The following is a 20,207-nucleotide window of genomic DNA, read 5'->3' as shown; positions in this document are numbered from 1 at the left end:
TGGAAGCGAACTTCCGGCGGTGGGACAGGTAATCCTGCATGTAAATTAGGAGACGTGTAGTAAGCTGCGCAGTTATTACGCATGTGACTAATCATTAGATGCGGTTTTACCACATCTAATGATAGTCTATGGGTAATTTACGACGCGGCGACGGAGCATCGCCACATTGTAAACAGACCTGCCGCTTTCTGAAAAGACCTGCCACATGTCCGTTTACGTGGGTATGCCACATGTGTCTTTTAACGCATAGTGGAGGCAGAATTTCATGAAATCCCCTCCACTATGCTGTAACACCTGGATGCTGATGCTCTACGCCAGGGGTGTCAAACTGCATTCCTCGAGGGCTGCAAACAGGTCATGTTTTCAGGATTTCCTTGTACTGCACAGGTGATAATTTAATCACCTACACAAATAATGAGTTGGTGATTAAATTATCACCTGTGCAGTACAAGGAAATCCTGAAAACATGACCTGTTTGCAGCCCTCGAGGAATTCAGTTTGACACCCCTGCTCTACGCAGCGTCAAACATGCAGTGTTTCCTGACCGTGGAAACACACCCTTAGGCTTGGTGTGTGGGTTTTTTCGCACAGTTTATGAAAAATGCACAGGTAAACGCACTGTTATTACTCATGTGACTCGCGGTATTTTCCGCATATGTGCACTGCGGATTTGGTTTTCCATAGGTTTACATGGTTCTGTAAACCTGATGGAAAACTGCTGCAAATCCGCAGTCAAATCCGCAACGTGTTCACATAGCCTAATATCAGAATATTATACCTTGCTGCACATGTGAAATAACGTACTGCCACAGGAAAAATAGCAGAAGCATAAACCAAACAATAACCATTCTCCTATGTACAGCACCATGTCATATGCATGCAGCATGTAGTGCTAGAAATGGATTCCAAACCAAGAAAAAACAGGTCAAAAGGCAGCTTCACTTTGTTAGGACCCATGGTCGCTCGCTTGTAACTCCGATGTGGGCTCGCATCATGCAACAAATCAGCCGAGTGAAGGCTCGTATCTCAGAAAACTTGTGAATAGACGCAGTCGTTAGTCAAGGTGTTACCGTAATTGAGGTTACAGGTGGTAACCACAGTGCTGTACAGCAGACTGCCTCTCTGTTACACAGACTTGTTCCAGATCCCGCCCCATCAGCTCTAAACCAGCACATGAGAAATGCATTTTTAGAACTTAAAATGAAAGGAAAAAGTAAGTTGTAGGAACCATAAGGATAAGTTTGGGAGAGACGATGTGGCCCAGATGTGTCCGTCCCGATATTATCCGGGCTCCTCCATTCTTCTCCACCTTGTTGGTTTTCAGTGACTGACAAGAGGATGAACCCGTCACTGGACAGATCCACAATAAAACAGACCTTTAATCTGGCTCTCAATCCCCGGATTTCCCGGCCCGTGCTCCGCACCTCCGAGCGTCAGGACTCCCACTGATTATGATTAGCTGTAAGGAGCGAGTGTGGGAAGATTGCGGAGGATTAATAGCGCAGTATCTTAAACCCATATTTAACATTGCCTGTCATGATGGTTCTTGATCCGTGTGATAGTCCGCACCACAGATGTGTAAATGCCGGAAATATGAGGCAAATCAAAGGGGCACATTAAGGAGGAAATCTGAATACATCAGTAACAGATTATTAAACTGTCGGCATTAAGCACCATGCTGTGCATTTATATTCTAGGGGCTGTGATCATCCCCTGCCTAATTACTCACCTGTACTCCGCAGGGGGCACCTGAAGGCTGCTGGCAGTCATTTTCCTGCAAAACCTGATGGTTGCAGACAGAAAATGTTTGGAAATATAAGTCTATAGCTGGAATTAAGAAATTAAAGGGGTATTACCATCTCCAAGACCCTATCCCAATATGTGTAGGGATAACAATAATAATTATATTAGCAAATACCTCCAATTAGAAAAATTAGAAATATAGTATACTACTTCTAATAAGCTATGTCACTTACCCTATGTGCAGGGCGTTGCAGTAGCTTATGTATCCATGGTTACGACCACTAGCAACAAACTAACTCACTATATGAGTGGTCGTAACCATGGACACCTAAGCTACTGCAATGCCCTGCACATGGGGTAATGGACTTAATGAATCAGCAGAACTATACTACATTGTAATTGGAGGTATTTGCTAATATTATTATTTTATTTAAATATTGGAATGGGATCTTGAAGATGAGAATACCCCTTTAAGTCAACCAATTTCATCAGAATTAATCAAAAGTCTAATGTGAATGGCGCTATAGAGATCAGACATTTTGGATATCGACATGCCTAATTCTTTGTTCACACAGAAGATCAGTCGCTGCCTCATCTCTGGCTGTGACTTTTTCCTCTTACTCGCACAATAAAGGTCCAGCATTTCGCTGGTAGACAGAAATAAAGAAAAACTTCAGCCAAAGCAATTGATGAAACAGTTGGGTATGGATGTGTCCTGACCCAATGGTAAATGTTGGTAAAAAGAAGCATTGAGCATGTTGGGCTTCATACCTGTGATCTCGTGGAATATAAGTGGGGTACTCCTTCTCATTTTGAACGCATGCGTGCTCAGCTGAGCATGCATCTATGTCGGGGAATGGAGAGGTACATGGAGACTAGTACATTTGCGGTCTTGATTCAGTACTCACTTGGACCTGGAGGAAGACACATGTGGTGTCGAAACATGTCGTCCATATGGGATTGAATGTATGCAATATTGTACCTGAAGAAATCTGGTACTTTTTAATTGATAAATAAAAGGTATATTTTACTCTACCATTGGACTGATCGCTGGAAAAACAAAACATTATATATATATATATATATATATATATATATATATATATATATACATACATACAGTAGGGCAAAAAAGTATTTAGTCAGTCAGCAATAGTGCAAGTTCCACCACTTAAAAAGATGAGAGGCGTCTGTAATTTACATCATAGGTAGACCTCAACTATGGGAGACAAACTGAGAAAAAAAAATCCAGAAAATCACATTGTCTGTTTTTTTAACAATTTATTTGCATATTATGGTGGAAAATAAGTATTTGGTCAGAAACAAAATTTCATCTCAATACTTTGTAATATATCCTTTGTTGGCAATGACAAAGGTCAAACGTTTTCTGTAAGTCTTCACAAGGTTGCCACACACTGTTGTTGGTATGTTGGCCCATTCCTCCATGCAGATCTCCTCTAGAGCAGTGATGTTTTTGGCTTTTCGCTTGGCAACACGGACTTTCAACTCCCTTCAAAGGTTTTCTATAGGGTTGAGATCTGGAGACTGGTTAGGCCACTCCAGGACCTTGAAATGCTTCTTACGAAGCCACTCCTTCGTTGCCCTGGCTGTGTGCTTTGGATCATTGTCATGTTGAAAGACCCAGCCACGTTTCATCTTCAATGCCCTTGCTGATGGAAGGAGGTTTGCACTCAAAATCTCACGATACATGGCCCCATTCATTCTTTCATGTACCCGGATCAGTCGTCCTGGCCCCTTTGCAGAGAAACAGCCCCAAAGCATGATGTTTCCACCACCATGCTTTACAGTAGGTATGGTGTTTGATGGATGCAACTCAGTATTCTTTTTCCTCCAAACACGACAAGTTGTGTTTCTACCAAACAGTTCCAGTTTTGTTTCATCAGACCATAGGACATTCTCCCAAAACTCCTCTGGATCATCTAAATGCTCTCTAGCAAACTTCAGACGGGCCCGGACATGTACTGGCTTAAGCAGTGGGACACGTCTGGCACTGCAGGATCTGAGTCCATGGTGGCGTAGTGTGTTACTTATGGTAGGGCTTGTTACATTGGTCCCAGCTCTCTGCAGTTCATTCACTAGGTCCCCCCGCGTGGTTCTGGGATTTTTGCTCACCGTTCTTGTGATCATTCTGACCCCACGGGGTGGGATTTTGCGTTGGGCCCCAGATCTAGGGAGATTATCAGTGGTCTTGTATGTCTTCCATTTTCTAATTATTGCTCCCACTGTTGATTTCTTCACTCCAAGCTGGTTGGCTATTGCAGATTCAGTCTTCCCAGCCTGGTGCAGGGCTACAATTTTGTTTCTGGTGTCCTTTGACAGCTCTTTGGTCTTCACCATAGTGGAGTTTGGAGTCAGACTGTTTGAGGGTGTGCACAGGTGTCTTTTTATACTGATAACAAGTTTAAACAGGTGCCATTACTACAGGTAATGAGTGGAGGAAAGAAGAGACTCTTAAAGAAGAAGTTACAGGTCTGTGAGAGCCAGAAATCTTGATTGTTTGTTTCTGACCAAATACTTATTTTCCACCATAATATGCAAATAAATTGTTAAAAAAACAGACAATGTGATTTTCTGGATTTTTTTTTCTCAGTTTGTCTCCCATAGTTGAGCTCTACCTATGATGTAAATTACAGACGCCTCTCATCATTTTAAGGGGTGGAACTTGCACTATTGCTGACTGACTAAATACTTTTTTGCCCCACTGTATGTATATATATATATATATACATATATATATATATACACACATATATATATATATATATATATATATATATATATATATACACACACTTGTGTAGAATTATTAGGCAAGTTGTACTTTGACCGCATGATACTTTTTATACATGTTGTCCTACTCCGAGCTGTTCAGGCTTGAGAGCCAACTTCCAGTTAAGTAAATCAGGTGATGTGCATCAGATTTGACGGGCTCTGAAAAGTCCAAAATTGTGAGATGTCTTGCAGAGGGATGCAGCAGTCTTGAAATTGCCAAACTTTTGAAGCGTGATCACCGAACAATCAAGCGTTTCATGGCAAATAGCCAACAGGGTCGCAAGAAGCGTGTTGGGCAAAAAAGGTGGAAAATAACTGCCCATGAATTGAGGAAAATCAAGCGTGAAGCTGCCAAGATGCCATTTGCCGCCAGTTTTGCCATATTTCAGAGTTGCAACGTTACTGAAGTTACAAAAAGCACAAGGTGTGCGATACTCAGGGACATGGCCAAGGTAAGGAAGGCTGAAAAACGACCACCTCTGAACAAGAAACATAAGATAAAACATCAAGACTGGGCCAAGAAATATCTTAAGACTGACTTTTCAAAGGTTCTATGGACTGATGAAATGAGAGTGATTCTTGATGGGCCAGATTGATGGGCCAGAGGCTGGATCAGTAATGGGCAGAGAGCTCCACTCCGACTCAGACGCCAGCAATGTGGAGGTGGGGTACTGGTATGGGCTGGTATCATCAAAGATGAACCTGTGGGATCTTTTCGGGTTGAGGATGGAGTGAAGCTCAACTCCCAGACCTACTGCCAGTTTCTGGAAGACAACTTCTTCAAGCAGTGGTACAGGAAGAAGTCGGTATCGTTCAAGAAAAACATGATTTTCATGCAGGACAATGCTCCATCACATGCCTCCAACTCCTCCACAGCGTGGCTGGCCAGTAAAGGTCTCAAAGAAGAAAAAATAATGACATGGCCCCTTGTTCACCTGATCTGAACCCCATAGAGAACCTGTGGTCCCTCATAAAATGTGAGATCTACAGGGAGGGAAAACAGTCCACCTCTCGGAGCAGTGTCTGGGAGGCTGTGGTGGCTGCTGCACACAATGTTCATCGTAAACAGATCAAGCAACTGACAGAATCTATGGATGGAGGCTGCCGAGTGTCATCATAAAGAAAGGGGGCTATATAGGGCACTAATTTTGGGGGGGTTTGTTTTTGCATGTCAGAAATGTTTATTTCTAAATTTTGTGCACTGATATTGGTTTACCTGGTGAAAATAAACAAGTGAGATGGAAATATATTTGGCTTTTATTAAGTTGCCTAATAATTCTGCACAGTAATAGTTACCTGCACAAACAGATATCCTCCTAAGAGAGCCAAATCTAAAAAAAAAAAAACACTCCAACTTCCAAAAATATTAAACTTTGATATTTGAGACTTTTGGGTTGATTGAGAACATAGTTGCTGATCAATAATAAAAATAATCCTCTAAAATACAACTTGCCTAATAATTCTGCACACAGTGTATATTGTACAGACCGATAATATGACACCACCGCCCTACAGATATGTTGAGGGTGAGCATGGCACCGTTGATCCATTCAAGGATCTCTCCATCGTTAGGGCTCCTAGTGATCGGACCCCCAATGATCAGTTAGTTATCCCCTATGTGATGGATAGGGGATATGTTATATTTGTGTGGAAAATCCCTTCATTCCTTTCTATTGATTTATTGTTTCTGTGTATAGACTTTTTAATCTGCAATTTGATGTGTCCCAGTTCTCATGCAGGTAATCTGCACCTGAGCATCGGACGTATACAGTTTTGTTCTATTCTACACATGGAACACTACAACCCCGAACATGACCCTAATACATTTCTATTTTATTATAACAGGACTCAAGCACCAGCTGTGACCATAATGCATGTCATTATACTCTGTACATGTCCCAACACAACTCGACCACCAACCGTGCATCAATTATAATACATTGGTATTATACGCTGTACACAGAACACTACAACCCCCAGCATGATCCGACTACCGGAGATGGTTATAGTACAATTCTACTATTCTCCACACGTAGAACACTACTACCCCCAACATAACTTAATTGACTGGCTATGACCATAATTCGATCAGACACGATCATAACAGAGTTTTACTATAGTACTGAAATTCTGTACCTCACTACATCCCCTAACATCACATGTCCAACCATGATACAATTCTGTTATACTCTATAGATGGACCACTACAACCCTCAACATGATAATAAAGTTCTATGATACTCTATACATTGAACACTACAATCCTTAACATGAGCCAACACCTGGAAACAGAGGTAGTAAAGTTCTGTTACACTGTATTTATTGGACTGTATGAGCCCCCCATAAGCCGATGCCTGGACACTGCCGTAATAAAGTTCTGTTATACTCTATACATTGGACTGTACGAGCCCCCCATGAGCCGACGCCTGGACACCGCCATAATAAAGTTCTGTTATACTATATACATTGGACTGTATGAGCCCCCCATGAGCCGACGCCTGGGCACAGCCATAATAAAGTTCTGTTATACTATATACATTGGACTGTATGAGCCCCCATGAGCCGACGCCTGGACACCGCCATAATAAAGTTCTGTTATACTCCACACATTGGACTGTAGGAGCCCCCCATGAGCCGACGCCTGGGCACAGCCATAATAAAGTTCTGTTATACTATATACATTGGACTGTATGAGCCCCCATGAGCCGCCGCCTGGGCACTGCCATAATAAAGTTCTGTTATACTCCACACATTGGACTGTAGGAGCCCCCCATGAGCCGACGCCTGGGCACAGCCATAATAAAGTTCTGTTATACTATATACATTGGACTGTATGAGCCCCCATGAGCCGACGCCTGGGCACAGCCATAATAAAGTTCTGTTATACTCTATACATTGGACTGTACGAGCCCCCCATGAGCCGACGCCTGGGCACAGCCATAATAAAGTTCTGTTATACTCTATACATTGGAGTGTATGAGCCCCCCATGAGCCGATGCCTGGGCACAGCCATAATAAAGTTCTGTTATGCTCTATACATTGGAGTGTATGAGCCCGCCATGAGCCGACGCCTGGGCACAGCCATAATAAAGTTCTGTTATACTCTATACATTGGAGTGTATGAGCCCCCCATGAGCCGATGCCTGGGCACAGCCATAATAAAGTTCTGTTATACTCCACACATTGGACTGTAGGAGCCCCCCATGAGCCGACGCCTGGGCACAGCCATAATAAAGTTCTGTTATACTATATACATTGGACTGTATGAGCCCCCATGAGCCGACGCCTGGGCACAGCCATAATAAAGTTCTGTTATACTCTATACATTGGACTGTACGAGCCCCCCATGAGCCGACGCCTGGGCACAGCCATAATAAAGTTCTGTTATACTCTATACATTGGAGTGTATGAGCCCCCCATGAGCCGATGCCTGGGCACAGCCATAATAAAGTTCTGTTATGCTCTATACATTGGAGTGTATGAGCCCGCCATGAGCCGACGCCTGGGCACAGCCATAATAAAGTTCTGTTATACTCTATACATTGGAGTGTATGAGCCCCCCATGAGCCGACGCCTGGGCACAGCCATAATAAAGTTCTGTTATACTCTATACATTGGAGTGTACTAGGCCCCCATGAGCCGACGCCTGGGCACAGCCATAATAAAATTCTGATATACTCTATACATTGGACTGTATGAGTCCCCCATGAGCCGATGCCTGGGCACAGCCATAATAAAGTTCTGTTATACTCTATACATTGGAGAGTATGAGCCCCCATGAGCCGATGCCTGGGCACAGCCATAATAAAGTTCTGTTATACTCTATACATTGGACTGTATGAGTCCCCCATGAGCCGATGCCTGGGCACAGCCATAATAAAGTTCTGTTATGCTCTATACTTTGGACTATATGAGCCCCCCATGAGCCGATGCCTGGGCACAGCCATAATAAAGTTCTGTTATGCTCTATACTTTGGACTGTATGAGCCCCCCATGAGCCGATGCCTGGGCACTGCCATAATAAAGTTCTGTTATACTCTATACATTGGAGCGTATGAGCCCCCATGAGCCGACGCCTGGGCACAGCCATAATAAAGTTCTGTTATACTCTATACATTGGAGAGTATGAGCCCCCATGAGCCGACGCCTGGGCACAGCCATAATAAAGTTCTGTTATACTCTATACTTTGGACTATATGAGCCCCCCATGAGCTGACGCCTGGGCACAGCCATAATAAAGTTCTGTTATACTCTATACTTTGGACTATATGAGCCCCCCATGAGCCGACGCCTGGGCACAGCCATAATAAAGTTCTGTTATACTCTATACATTGAAGAGTATGAGCCCCCATGAGCCGACGCCTGGGCACAGCCGTAATAAAGTTCTGTTATACTCTATACATTGGAGTGTATGATCACCCCATGAGCCGACGCCTGGGCACAGCCATAAATAGTTCTGTTATACTCTATACTTTGGACTATATGAGCCCCCCATGAGCCGACGCCTGGGCACAGCCATAATAAAGTTCTGTTATACTCTATACATTGGACTGTATGAGCCCCCCATGAGCCGACGCCTGGGCACAGCCATAATAAAGTTCTGTTATACTCTATACATTGGAGTGTATGAGCCCGCCATGAGCCGACGCCTGGGCACAGCCATAATAAAGTTCTGTTATACTCTATACTTTGGACTATATGAGCCCCCCATGAGCCGACGCCTGGGCACAGCCGTAATAAAGTTCTGTTATACTCTATACATTGGAGTGTATGAGCCCCCCATGAGCCGACGCCTGGGCACAGCCATAAATAGTTCTGTTATACTCTATACATTGGACTGTATGAGCCCCCCCATGAGCCGACACCTGGGCACAGCCATAATAAAGTTCTGTTATACTCTATACATTGGACTGTATGAGCCCCCCATGAGCCGACGCCTGGGCACAGCCATAATAAAGTTCTGTTATACTCTATACATTGGACTGTATGAGTCCCCCATGAGCCGATGCCTGGGCACAGCCATAATAAAATTCTGATATACTCTATACATTGGACTGTATGAGTCCCCCATGAGCCGATGCCTGGGCACAGCCATAATAAAGTTCTGTTATGCTCTATACTTTGGACTATATGAGCCCCCCATGAGCCGACGCCTGGACACGGACATAATAAAGTTCTGTTATACTCTATACATTGGACTGTATGAGCCCCCATGAGCCGACGCCTGGACACGGACATAATAAAGTTCTGTTATACTCTATACTTTGGACTATATGAGCCCCCCATGAGCCGACGCCTTCATACGACCATGGCACAAGTCTGTTATCCGCGGTAATATGACTTGTTGCGGGTGGGCGAGTGATTCTTGTCAGGACAGACATTTCCCGGTACGATTTATTGACTGTCCTTGGAAGTTTGTCACTGTACAGATTCACAATTGCCCTCGGGCCTGAGCAGCTTTGAAGGGTTTCAATACGTTTCTTTCCAAGCACTTAAGCATCCGTCAGTGATCGTTAGTCTGTTGTGTCCATCAGTGCTCCGGGGATTAGGAGAGGTATCCGGAGCAGACCTGCGGGGCAGCTCGGCTGTGATTCTATCAGTACAATCCTCAGTAACGTAAGATCTTGTTAGTACGGCGGCGGACGGCATCAGTGCAGCCTATTATAGTCCCCGGCACAACATGATGTGACAGGCCAATATTTGCAGATACTGCGGGAGCCTCCTGATTAATGGCGCTAATTAGACTTTACTGAAATAATGAAGCTTGTTAAAATACAGATCAATACTTAGCAATCTGAATAGTAACTACCATTTCACATTTCGCTATTATGTGCGATGAGTCTGTCATCTGGAAGAGTCAAACAAAAAAAAAAGAGATCCAAGGACGGTCTTAATTTCCCGGCAGATTTAAAGGGCTATTATAGATCAGCATATTCTTTGCGTAAAGAAATGTTGCATTAGTTTAAAGTATACACTATATAATTAAAGGTAGCATTTTTTTTATCTATAGAAAGCAATGAAGAAGTGCAAAAATGCTGCAAGAAAATGCAAACGCATATAATCTGCACCAGAAAAAGAAACAAAAAAGCAGTAAAAACACAGCAAAACCTGCTTTTTGCATGCAGCTTCTTTACTGCCAAGAGAACAGGTTTTGCCTGCAGGAAAAATGCAGCAAAAAAAGCAAAGTGTGAACATAGCCTAACAGCGACTCTGCGACTAAGCGGTAGACCACTCAACTAAATCGGGAGCTGCAGGAAAGGGGTTTTCAAGATTGAGCACCCACAAACAAGACTAAGCGAGCCATACTCAATGCCAAGTGCCTGCTGGAAAGCATGTAAAGCATGTCATCACTGGGCTGGAAACATGTTTTTTTTGGAACAGTTAATTATAATTCATGAGTTTGGCAGATGGAAAATATTTAATGGTATGGGGGGTCTCTGTGTTTACTCCTTATTTACAGTGAAGTCTACATAGAAAGACATTTTGCACAGTTGCTTCCAACTTTGTGAGAACAGTTTGGAGAAAACTGTTTCTTATCCCAGCATGACTGTGCACAAAGCAAGGTCCATAAACATAAGGATGAATGACCTCGGGGAGATGAAATCATCCCACACTGCGGAGACACCATCACGTGTTTCTCAACGCAGTGATCCAGAACACTGCCCCCATCCCTTATGGGAAATATGCAAATGCATGTAGAAAAGCCACGGAGACACCATCACGTGTTTCTCAACGCAAGCAATAAATAGCCAGGTCTTTCACCGGGAAGGAACAACCACGGGAAGGGCAGCATCCAAAAAGGAAAACCACCTATGCCAAAACATGGTATCCATCCACAGACAGCTGTTTCGGGGTATTTGCCCCTCATTAGTGTGGAGTAGGAAACTGGCTATTAGGAACAGGGCCTAGTAAAAGGACTATAAACATAAGGATGACATCCCTTATGGGAAATATGCAAATGGATCTGGATCACTGCGTTGAGAAACACGTGATGGTGTCTCCGTGGTGTTGTATGTTTTGATCTCCCCGAGGTCATTCATCCTTATGTTTATAGTCCTTTTACCAGGCACTGCTCCTAATAGCCAGTTTCCTACTCCACACTGATGAGGAGCAAATACCCCGAAACAGCTGTCTGTGGATGGATACCATGTTTTGGCATAGGTGGTTTTCCTTTTTGGATGCAGCCCTTCCCGTGGTTGTTCCTTCCTGGTGAAAGACCTGGCTATTTATTGCTTGCGTTGAGAAACACGTGATGGTGTCTCCGCGGCTTTTCTATATGCATTCACAAAGCGAGGCCCGTCAGGACACGGCAGGACGGGTTTTGAGGAATTTGAGTGGCTTCATGAAGCCTCAACCCCATTCAACACTTTTTCTAGCATTTGACCCAGATTTTCCAATCGAAAGCCAGTGCCCAATACACATATTTTCTTTAACAGATGTCCATTATACAGGAGAAATGGTTAGGTGTCCAAATAAATATGTCTTGGCCATACAGCAGATACTTTTCCCAGGAATTCTTGATGGTTGATGTAGACACATGTGGCCTTTACTATAGTCCTTCGAAAGCTGAATGATTCTGAGTTTCAACATGGAAACTTTTTTGTTTAAAAAAAAAAGTATGTATTCGCTTTCATCCCTTTAGTAAAAATGAATCCATACAAGGCTGAGCCAAGTCCAGGGTTAGCTGTCGACTAAATGAGAATTTGCCGATCTCGCCAAAATCTATGGATGACCTTAACTTCTCTTAAATTATGTCTGGGCTCCTCCATGATGGGCCAAAGGGGTAAATGCCAAGGCTTTAGGTATTAACATCACTCTAAGGTTGTGCTCTTGAGATGAGACGCATTTAATACCATGCCACCTTTATACCAAAGCCACGCATAATAGAAAATGTAATGACTTGCAGTCTTATATCTGCGATTTTTTGGTAATTAAGCCGGCTAATTGGCTCCTACCGTCACAATAGCAGTTATCTTCCCCATTATTTCATTCCTTGGACAGAAATAATTATCGATAGTGATTATATTCTTCACCTACTGTTACCGTGGCCGGAGACAAGCAGCTATATACAGTGCTGATATCATTACAATGCATGAGCGGCCCCGCTGCAATGACTGGTGCAGAAAGCTAATGAAGGCGACTTATGTGAAAGGGTGAATGACTGTAGGGCCAACGTATAGGCTCTTTTGTATTTCGCTTTGCTCTTTTCAGTAACCGTGCCATTTTTTTTTTTGTCTTGTCGCAGAGTATTCTTACGGGCTATTAATCAGTATGCAGACATGCTGAACAAAAAGTTTTTGGATCAAGCAAACTTTGAACTTCAGGTAAGAGTCTACTTTTTTTTATCTTAGACTATTTTTATGATTATTATTTTATGATAAGCTAGTGTGATCAATGCTATAGCACTGCGACAGTGGCCTGAACTGGCAGAGACCTCAAAAAATAGGAAGAGAATGTGGGAAACCCTGGAGATATTATTATTATAAAGTGTAATTACAGAATTTTATACCTCTACATAAGGGACATATTTAAAATTGGATCTTTTACATTGAAATACTATTTTAATAACTCAGTAGCCACCTAAATGTACCATGGAGCAAGAGCGCTGGATAACATACCTATTTCTGTGTTGGGTGCCACCATTAAAGAAGTTGTGCCAAATCCCCGGTGAGCTAAGGGCCCCCTGTTGATGGATTGTATAGGGCCCTTCTCCTGTCTGTGTCTATTGGTAGGGGTCCTTCCCAGATTTTGGGTAGAGGGTTTCCCTAGTGGCTGCAGGGTACATCTGGGGCCCCTAGGGTTAGCCATCATGGAGCGGGGCGCCAATAAGCTTCCCCCTAGGGTACCAACCTCTGCAGCCAGGTAGATGTGAGCTTAGGCGGTACACCTAGGGACTTTTAGTCTACCCCAACAGGTTTCAATAGGTTTTGAGCACTTTTTTTGTTATTTGGTCACTTTTGAGTGAGCTGCAGATGCATGGCCACCTCTCCATTCCCGGCCGCCTCAGATGGTGCTCTAGCAGTGGGATCAGTATCTATACCAAAAATGTCCAAGATCTGAATCTCCCCCTTTAAGAGTTAAGCCAAGTATCTGATCAATAGTGTATTAGTCTCGGTTGGATTTTGCCTTCTGCACATCATACTATGGTCTCCATTTGGTTATTCTAATTTGTACAGATCTGTCCAGAAATGAGAAGTTTCTGTTTCTTCTCGTCTTCACAAGTACAGTACGCCATACTTCAGGCTCTCCGCAGCCTCATAACTTTGCTTAATGCCTTATCAAATCAAACATATGTGGCGGTTGCATCGCACAGAAATGCTGAGAACACAGCTTGGGTACAACAAGGAGGCGTCTGGCAACCAGAAGATTTCCTACGAGCAGCAGCTTTTCCTTGCTCGCTCGGTAAAGAGGAGAACACATTGCACTTCGGGGAGCTGTTTAATAGTAAACACCGATCCCTTCTTTTATGCTGATCTGAAAGAAAATAATCCAGTCAAGCCTAAAGATTCCGTATTCTATCCGCCAGATTGGTGCATGGTATGGTAACTCTTTACCTGTCAGAGGGGTTTTCCTAAAAAAAACAAAACAAAATGGCACTGCCCAATCTGGATGTAAGAATATGCCTAATCGCTTGTACATATTAAAATACTGCACTGCCTCTGAAGATAATACAATATACGCCTTATCATTAAATTATATGTTTTTATAGATGAAAGATTGGGTCATGGCAACAGTTTTTTGGTAAAGCTCAGGGAAAACTATTGATCAACCCTCCTATGGGCATGCTGGTCACAGAAAGTTGAATAAAGTGACTCTTTGATATCTGCAATCTGGTGTTTTATTCCATAGAGAGACACATTTTTCCCAATATGTAAATGAGCTTTTAAGACCTCTGGGCGGGACGAAGATCTCCTCAAGAATCTGCCTGCAGAGCTTATTTTAAATGGAAGGTTATTGTTACCAGTGTGAGGAATGTAAATGACTACCGTAGCGGTCTCCTCTCCTGACCTCACCTGAGTGCTGTGTGTGATTACAGCTATCCCAGTACAGCAGAGCTGATCTTTGTCTCATTACAAACACAGCTGTAGCTGCAGCTCTCCTCTGACAGTTCTGTCATCTCGGCTTTACTGCTCTCCCTCCACGCTGGATGCCGTGAGATGAAAGCTGAAGAAGTGCTGGTTGTAATCAGGCACAGATGGACAGCTGAGCTGACTAATATCAGAGGAGAGCTACAATTGCAGATGTTTGTCAAAAGACAAAGTTAATTTCTACTGTTCTTTGTTAGTTGTAATAAAACACAGCACTGCAATGAAATCAGGAGGCCAGACTGTCAGTCATTACATGTCTCACACTGGTAACGCCTCATTTCATATAAAATGAGCTCGGGATGGGGGGTTCTCTGGGAGATCTATGTCCGGCCCATAGATCTTAACCGCTTATTTACATATGAATGAAAACATGGATTACTCTGGAATAAGACTGAATCACAGACCTGCATGCCCATAGGAGGGTTGATCCTACTGACAAATTCCCACAAACAGCCACATATTTTTGTTCCTCTGAATGTGATGGCTATTAAAATCCAATATGGCCCATGTGGTCTATGTATATATAATAAATATAATATTGTATGTAATGAACAATAACTTAAAATACAATTTCAAACAATCCTATAAGCTGGAATTCGTCTAAATATATAACAATTATTAACAGTAGGACAAAAAAATTGACGCCGGGGTTAAAAAGGACCTGTTCCCTCTCCTGACAAGTCTAAGTATTTCTTGTTCCTTCTAATATAACAATTCTGTAGCGTCTTTTATTAGAATTCTGCCTTGATCCGCCCCTCTGTTATTCCTCCTGGAAATATATGAAATGATTTGACATCAGGGTGTTTTCAGTTGGAGGCGTGTCCCTGACATGTGACACTGCACTTACCAATCAGTGTTGAAAAGAGGAATGTTACCACCCAGTTGTCTATTAATTTATACATTTATAGAAGGAACAACAGAGCAATTACACAAAGCAAAATTATTTGATGATGTGCTCCAGAAGTGTTATTCTATCCAGGATATTATTTTTTTTTTTTTACCATGTTGGGAAAGGCGACAAGTCTTTAAAAATTACCTATTTACAATACCTTCTTTTTTTTTTGTTTATTTATTGATTTTTTTTTAATATATATATATATTTTTTGTAGCTGTGGAACAATTATTTTCACCTGGCCGTCGCTTTCTTAACCCAAGAATCGCTGCAACTGGAAAATTTCTCAAGTGCCAAAAGAGCAAAAATCCTGAACAAGTGAGTAACAAGTATCTTCTGTAAAATAAATGCATCAAATCTTGAACCACCTGCACCAAAGCGATCACTTCAATAATACAAGTACAGAGGGCGAGCGAATTTCATTTTTCTGAGAACAGAAACGCATTGTGCTTTTTCTGCATATTTTTTTTTTTTATTTAAGATAAAGGGAGAGTCGCTTTGTATTTCCTCCACAGCTTGAATGAAATGCTAATCCGTTTTCCGTCAGTACCTGTGTCTAGAGATTTTCGGCGACTGCTCACTACAAAGCGGGACTTATACATCTGAAGATGTGTGTTCCACGGGACGTATTCATCGCATCTGTCGTAGAAAACTTTATCCCCATTGCCTTTTGTAGGGATTTCTATCCGGTTAAACACTTTGCGTGTTGCTGTTTTTTTAAAGGTTAAAGTGCCGTAGATTTGCGCACACACAAAAAAAAATAATAAAATGGAAAATATTTCATACTTTTAGTATCAGAGCTTAGGATTTACAGCATTTAGGAAACTGCAGGTTTGGATAGGTCACATTTGGGAGCGTAAATCAGAATTTAATTTGCAGGTTTGTAGCTGTGCATTTATTGTTTGATCAGTATTGACTTTATTACATTCTACAAGTAACCATTCATATATACGGTACATGGATATGTGCAAACAAGTGCAGTTCACCCGGAGACCGCGCCACTTTTGTCTGTGGTCTGTGTCTAGTACTGCAGCTCCTCCACGTTCAGTTTTGCCTTATTACTTTATATCACATTTTCTAGGGTCAGTGGGGCATTTGATCTCTTGGATGCCCACCAATCCTAAGAATAAAGGGGATACAATGTTTGGGTGTCTCAAACTTTTTTTTATGGCGGTGTAGTGCCATCAAATACTGGCCAGATGGAAGCTTAACACTCTTTTCCATCTTCATCTAGCAATGGCGTCTGAAAGGGAATAAAATGACCTATTGTTAAGTCACATTTGTACAAGGCTTTTTTCGTATCACAGACAAATTATTAATTATCACACTGGCCACCAGGGATTTTTTTAGACTCATATGTCCTGTCCTTTTAGGAAGCGTTTTCAGCGGGCTCATTATCAGCAGAGGCAGGATTGCAATGACCAATATAGACAACTGTTGTTGCAAGATTCACTAATAGATGATGTCACGGCACACCTGCTCCCCCTTTCCTTCACAATCACCTTTGCCACATTAGATGCTTCAGTACAGAAGGTAGGATCAGGGTATGTTTATCGTGGCTATATACAGGCGTTGTTTCCTGAAACAACAGGAAGTATGAGTCTTAAAAAAAAAAAAAAAAAGCCCCATGGCCAAGGTAAAAAAATTACAAGATATTTATTTTTAATACAAATTGTGACATGTAAAATAAAATTGCCAACATTTTTAAAAAAAGATTATTTCAGCAATAAGTCATTTACTGGTGATGGTTTCCCTTTATCCTGGCCATGCACTTTATATAGCTATCAGCTGAACGTTCCTTCTGAAGGCAATGCTGTCTCTTAACTCATCCAAACGTGAGTGCTTGGCTTTCCTAGCTTTTATCTAGGAGAGAGGAGAAAGCTGCTGCCAGACACCTCTGCCAGCAGCTCATCTCTGCTGAATACACTGCATCATCCATCCAGGTAGATGGTCGGCCGGTGCCGACGAAATCAGATGGTTCTGGCAACTTTCTTCTAGTGTGTATGGGGCGTAGACACTAGAAGGAAGTTACCAGAACCATCTTAATGCGTTGGCACCGGCCGACCATCTACTCGGATGGATGAGTCCTTCCATGGGCTAATTTAGCATATGCACTGGGAGCTTTCGCACCATGCAGACTAAACGTAGGTACAAACTTGATATGGACATGGCCTAGCAGCCTTTTTTTATTGTTTGTATATTAAAGGTCCCAGACCGCTCCTGCCGGGGATTCAGCTGCCTCTGCTGACACGACAGGGCCGGACTTCCGAGGTCATTCTGATTGACCGACGGCTCCCCCAGTTAGGCATCGGAGATCCAGCTGTCAATCAAAATGTCGTGGGTAGTGTCATCCCATCAACAGAGCGGACCGGAAAAGAAACCTCCGCTCTACAAACGGGAATTCAGCAGAGGCTTCTGAATCCCCGGCAGGAGCGTATGTGACCGCTCTGTGCCCGGTAAGAAAGGCGCTGAGCACAGCAGGCAGGTAAGCTGCAGTTACTTGCCCTTTTAGTGCTTAGATACATTTTTTGTAAAGCCCCGGATATCCCCTATAAGTCAAGACCATGAATGTTGGTGCAAGCACAGTAGCACTTCTGGCCAAGGTGAAGGTTACCATATTTCCAGTCTGGGTGTAGATATGTTATTTTCACTGACCTGATTGGATTTCCTGTCCCGGAGACGTTCTTTTCACCGATGGTCGTGTTCCTGGTTGCATTTTTGGTGGATGCTTCTTATTCAGGAATGAATTGTAGATAAAGATATTTCCCTGAGAAATCTCATCCAATTTAAACTTTGAGAAATCTTCATAGACTGCGCACCTCTTTTATTCTCTACTCTCCGAGGAAATAAATTCCAGTCTGTTCCCATCGCCATACTGAAAAGATTGTCATAGCTTGTCATATTCAATCACTGCTGCCTTTGTCACTCGGCATTGCTAATATTTATTCACAAGATTGGAAACAATGACAAAAATACATAAATTACACCTTTCCTCATCCTTCAGATACGGTGATATGAGAAGACAGATCGGCTTTGAAATCAGGGACATGTGGTATAATTTGGGTGAGTAGAACCGCTCTCTTCATTTTTTAAAAGCGAAAATGATACCCAGGTGCGTCTGACACATTTTCTGCACCAAATTAAAATATTATTAGCGATCGCGCAAAACCATTCTAGTATCTTGTCTGTATTTCCATGCCATCATAAAGCGGCCGTGTACCGGCAAGCATGGTCGAAATATTATATTTGGCACATTCCCCCTAATAGGGTCACTTTTCAACGAAGTTCCTTCATCATATTTTTAGGAAAGATTCACCCTTTTCCCAAGTTTCAGGGAGTATTGAGTGAGGATGAGTTTTTAAAGTAGTTGTTTCATATGATGGATAGTGATGAGCGAGTATACTCGTTACGCGAGATTTCCCTAGCACGCTCGGGAGGTCTCCGAGTATTTGTAAGTGTTCGGAGATTTAGTTTTTGTTGACACCGCTGAATGATTTACAGCTACTAGCCAGGCTGAGTACATGTGGGGGTTGCTAGGGAACCCCCACATGTACTTATGCTGGCCAACAGATGTAAATCATTCAGCTGCGGTGATGAAAACTAAATCTCCGAGCACTAAAAAATACACAGAGGACCCCCGAGCGTGCTCGGGAAATCTCACGTAACGAGTATACTCGCTCATCACTACTAATGACATAAGTTCTTCACTTACTAATAATATTAATAAGCATCCTTCAAAGTTTAATATTTAGAATATTCTGTAACTTTTAACACAAGGGAAGAATAATGAGCACCTGGTTGTATAATGTCAAGCACTTTCCTGGAAGGGCAATCACTTAGGCATTAATTCCTTCTCTTAGCACCCTTAACTGCTGGTTTTATGCCAAAGCAATGTCACAAACCTTTACACAATCAACAAAGTTGATTTACATTTCTCTGGAAGAATCGAGACCTCATTCTGCTTCCAATCATATTTTTCATGGGTGGTGGTTGAGTTTTAAAGGAAAACTGACAACTCCTACTCACCTTCACATTATATTGCTCATTCACAAATTCTCCTTCACGTTTGTCAACTAGAAGACCCATTTAACAGTGCAAGAATAGTACTTGACCCATTTTTTTTGCAGTCCTGATCCTTTAGCTTTAAAGAGGCTTCTCGGGGGCAAAGCTCACTTTCTCTTGATTCCCTGATTGGCACATTTAAAACCTTTAAATTAATTCTCATTTCACCCCTTATTTTAGCGTCCATAAGACAATGTAAATATGCCCTAATCTGAAGGTTTGCTTTAAAATAAAATCTATGGCATGCGAGCAAGTGCAAGCTTTCCAGGATTAGGAAAAAGTTTCTCCTGTCTTTTATCTTTTTATAAAAGTGCAACAAAACCTCTAGTAACGTTTGATATTGATGTTATGTTTGAATAGCGCTGCTGTGTCAGGAGCATTTGTTTTCTGATGCAGTGATTATGCTATGATTTTATTTTTTAGCTTGAACAAGGCTCCTTGGGGGCGGAGCTCGTGTTATCGTGCCTCCTGATTGGCACATTTGAAACCACTAAATTAATCATTCCATTCCTTAGTTCTGCCTCCTTTAGACAATGTAATTATGCCCTAATCTAAAGGTTTCCTTTAAAAGACAATCAATAGCATGTGTGTGAGTTCACTCTTTCCAGGATTAGAAGAAAGTTTTTGCT

General features: G+C 42.4%; 1 protein-coding gene across 1 annotated transcript in view; it reads left to right on the top strand.

Annotated features, from left to right (window-relative positions):
- Positions 1-20,207, top strand: part of DOCK1 (dedicator of cytokinesis 1) — a 421,618-nt gene that overhangs the window by 321,075 nt on the left and 80,336 nt on the right. The window contains exons 30-32 of the mRNA XM_069753948.1: positions 12,782-12,860; positions 15,734-15,834; positions 18,521-18,579. Coding sequence (XP_069610049.1) covers positions 12,782-12,860; positions 15,734-15,834; positions 18,521-18,579 — 239 coding nt within the window. The remainder of the gene's footprint in view (positions 1-12,781; positions 12,861-15,733; positions 15,835-18,520; positions 18,580-20,207) is intronic.

The sequence above is a fragment of the Ranitomeya imitator genome, chromosome 2 (genome assembly GCF_032444005.1).
Source record: "Ranitomeya imitator isolate aRanImi1 chromosome 2, aRanImi1.pri, whole genome shotgun sequence".
In the NCBI taxonomy this organism is placed as follows: Eukaryota; Metazoa; Chordata; class Amphibia; order Anura; family Dendrobatidae; genus Ranitomeya; species Ranitomeya imitator.
Note: the sequence above shows the minus strand (reverse complement) of the source record. Positions and strands in the feature narration are given on the sequence as shown.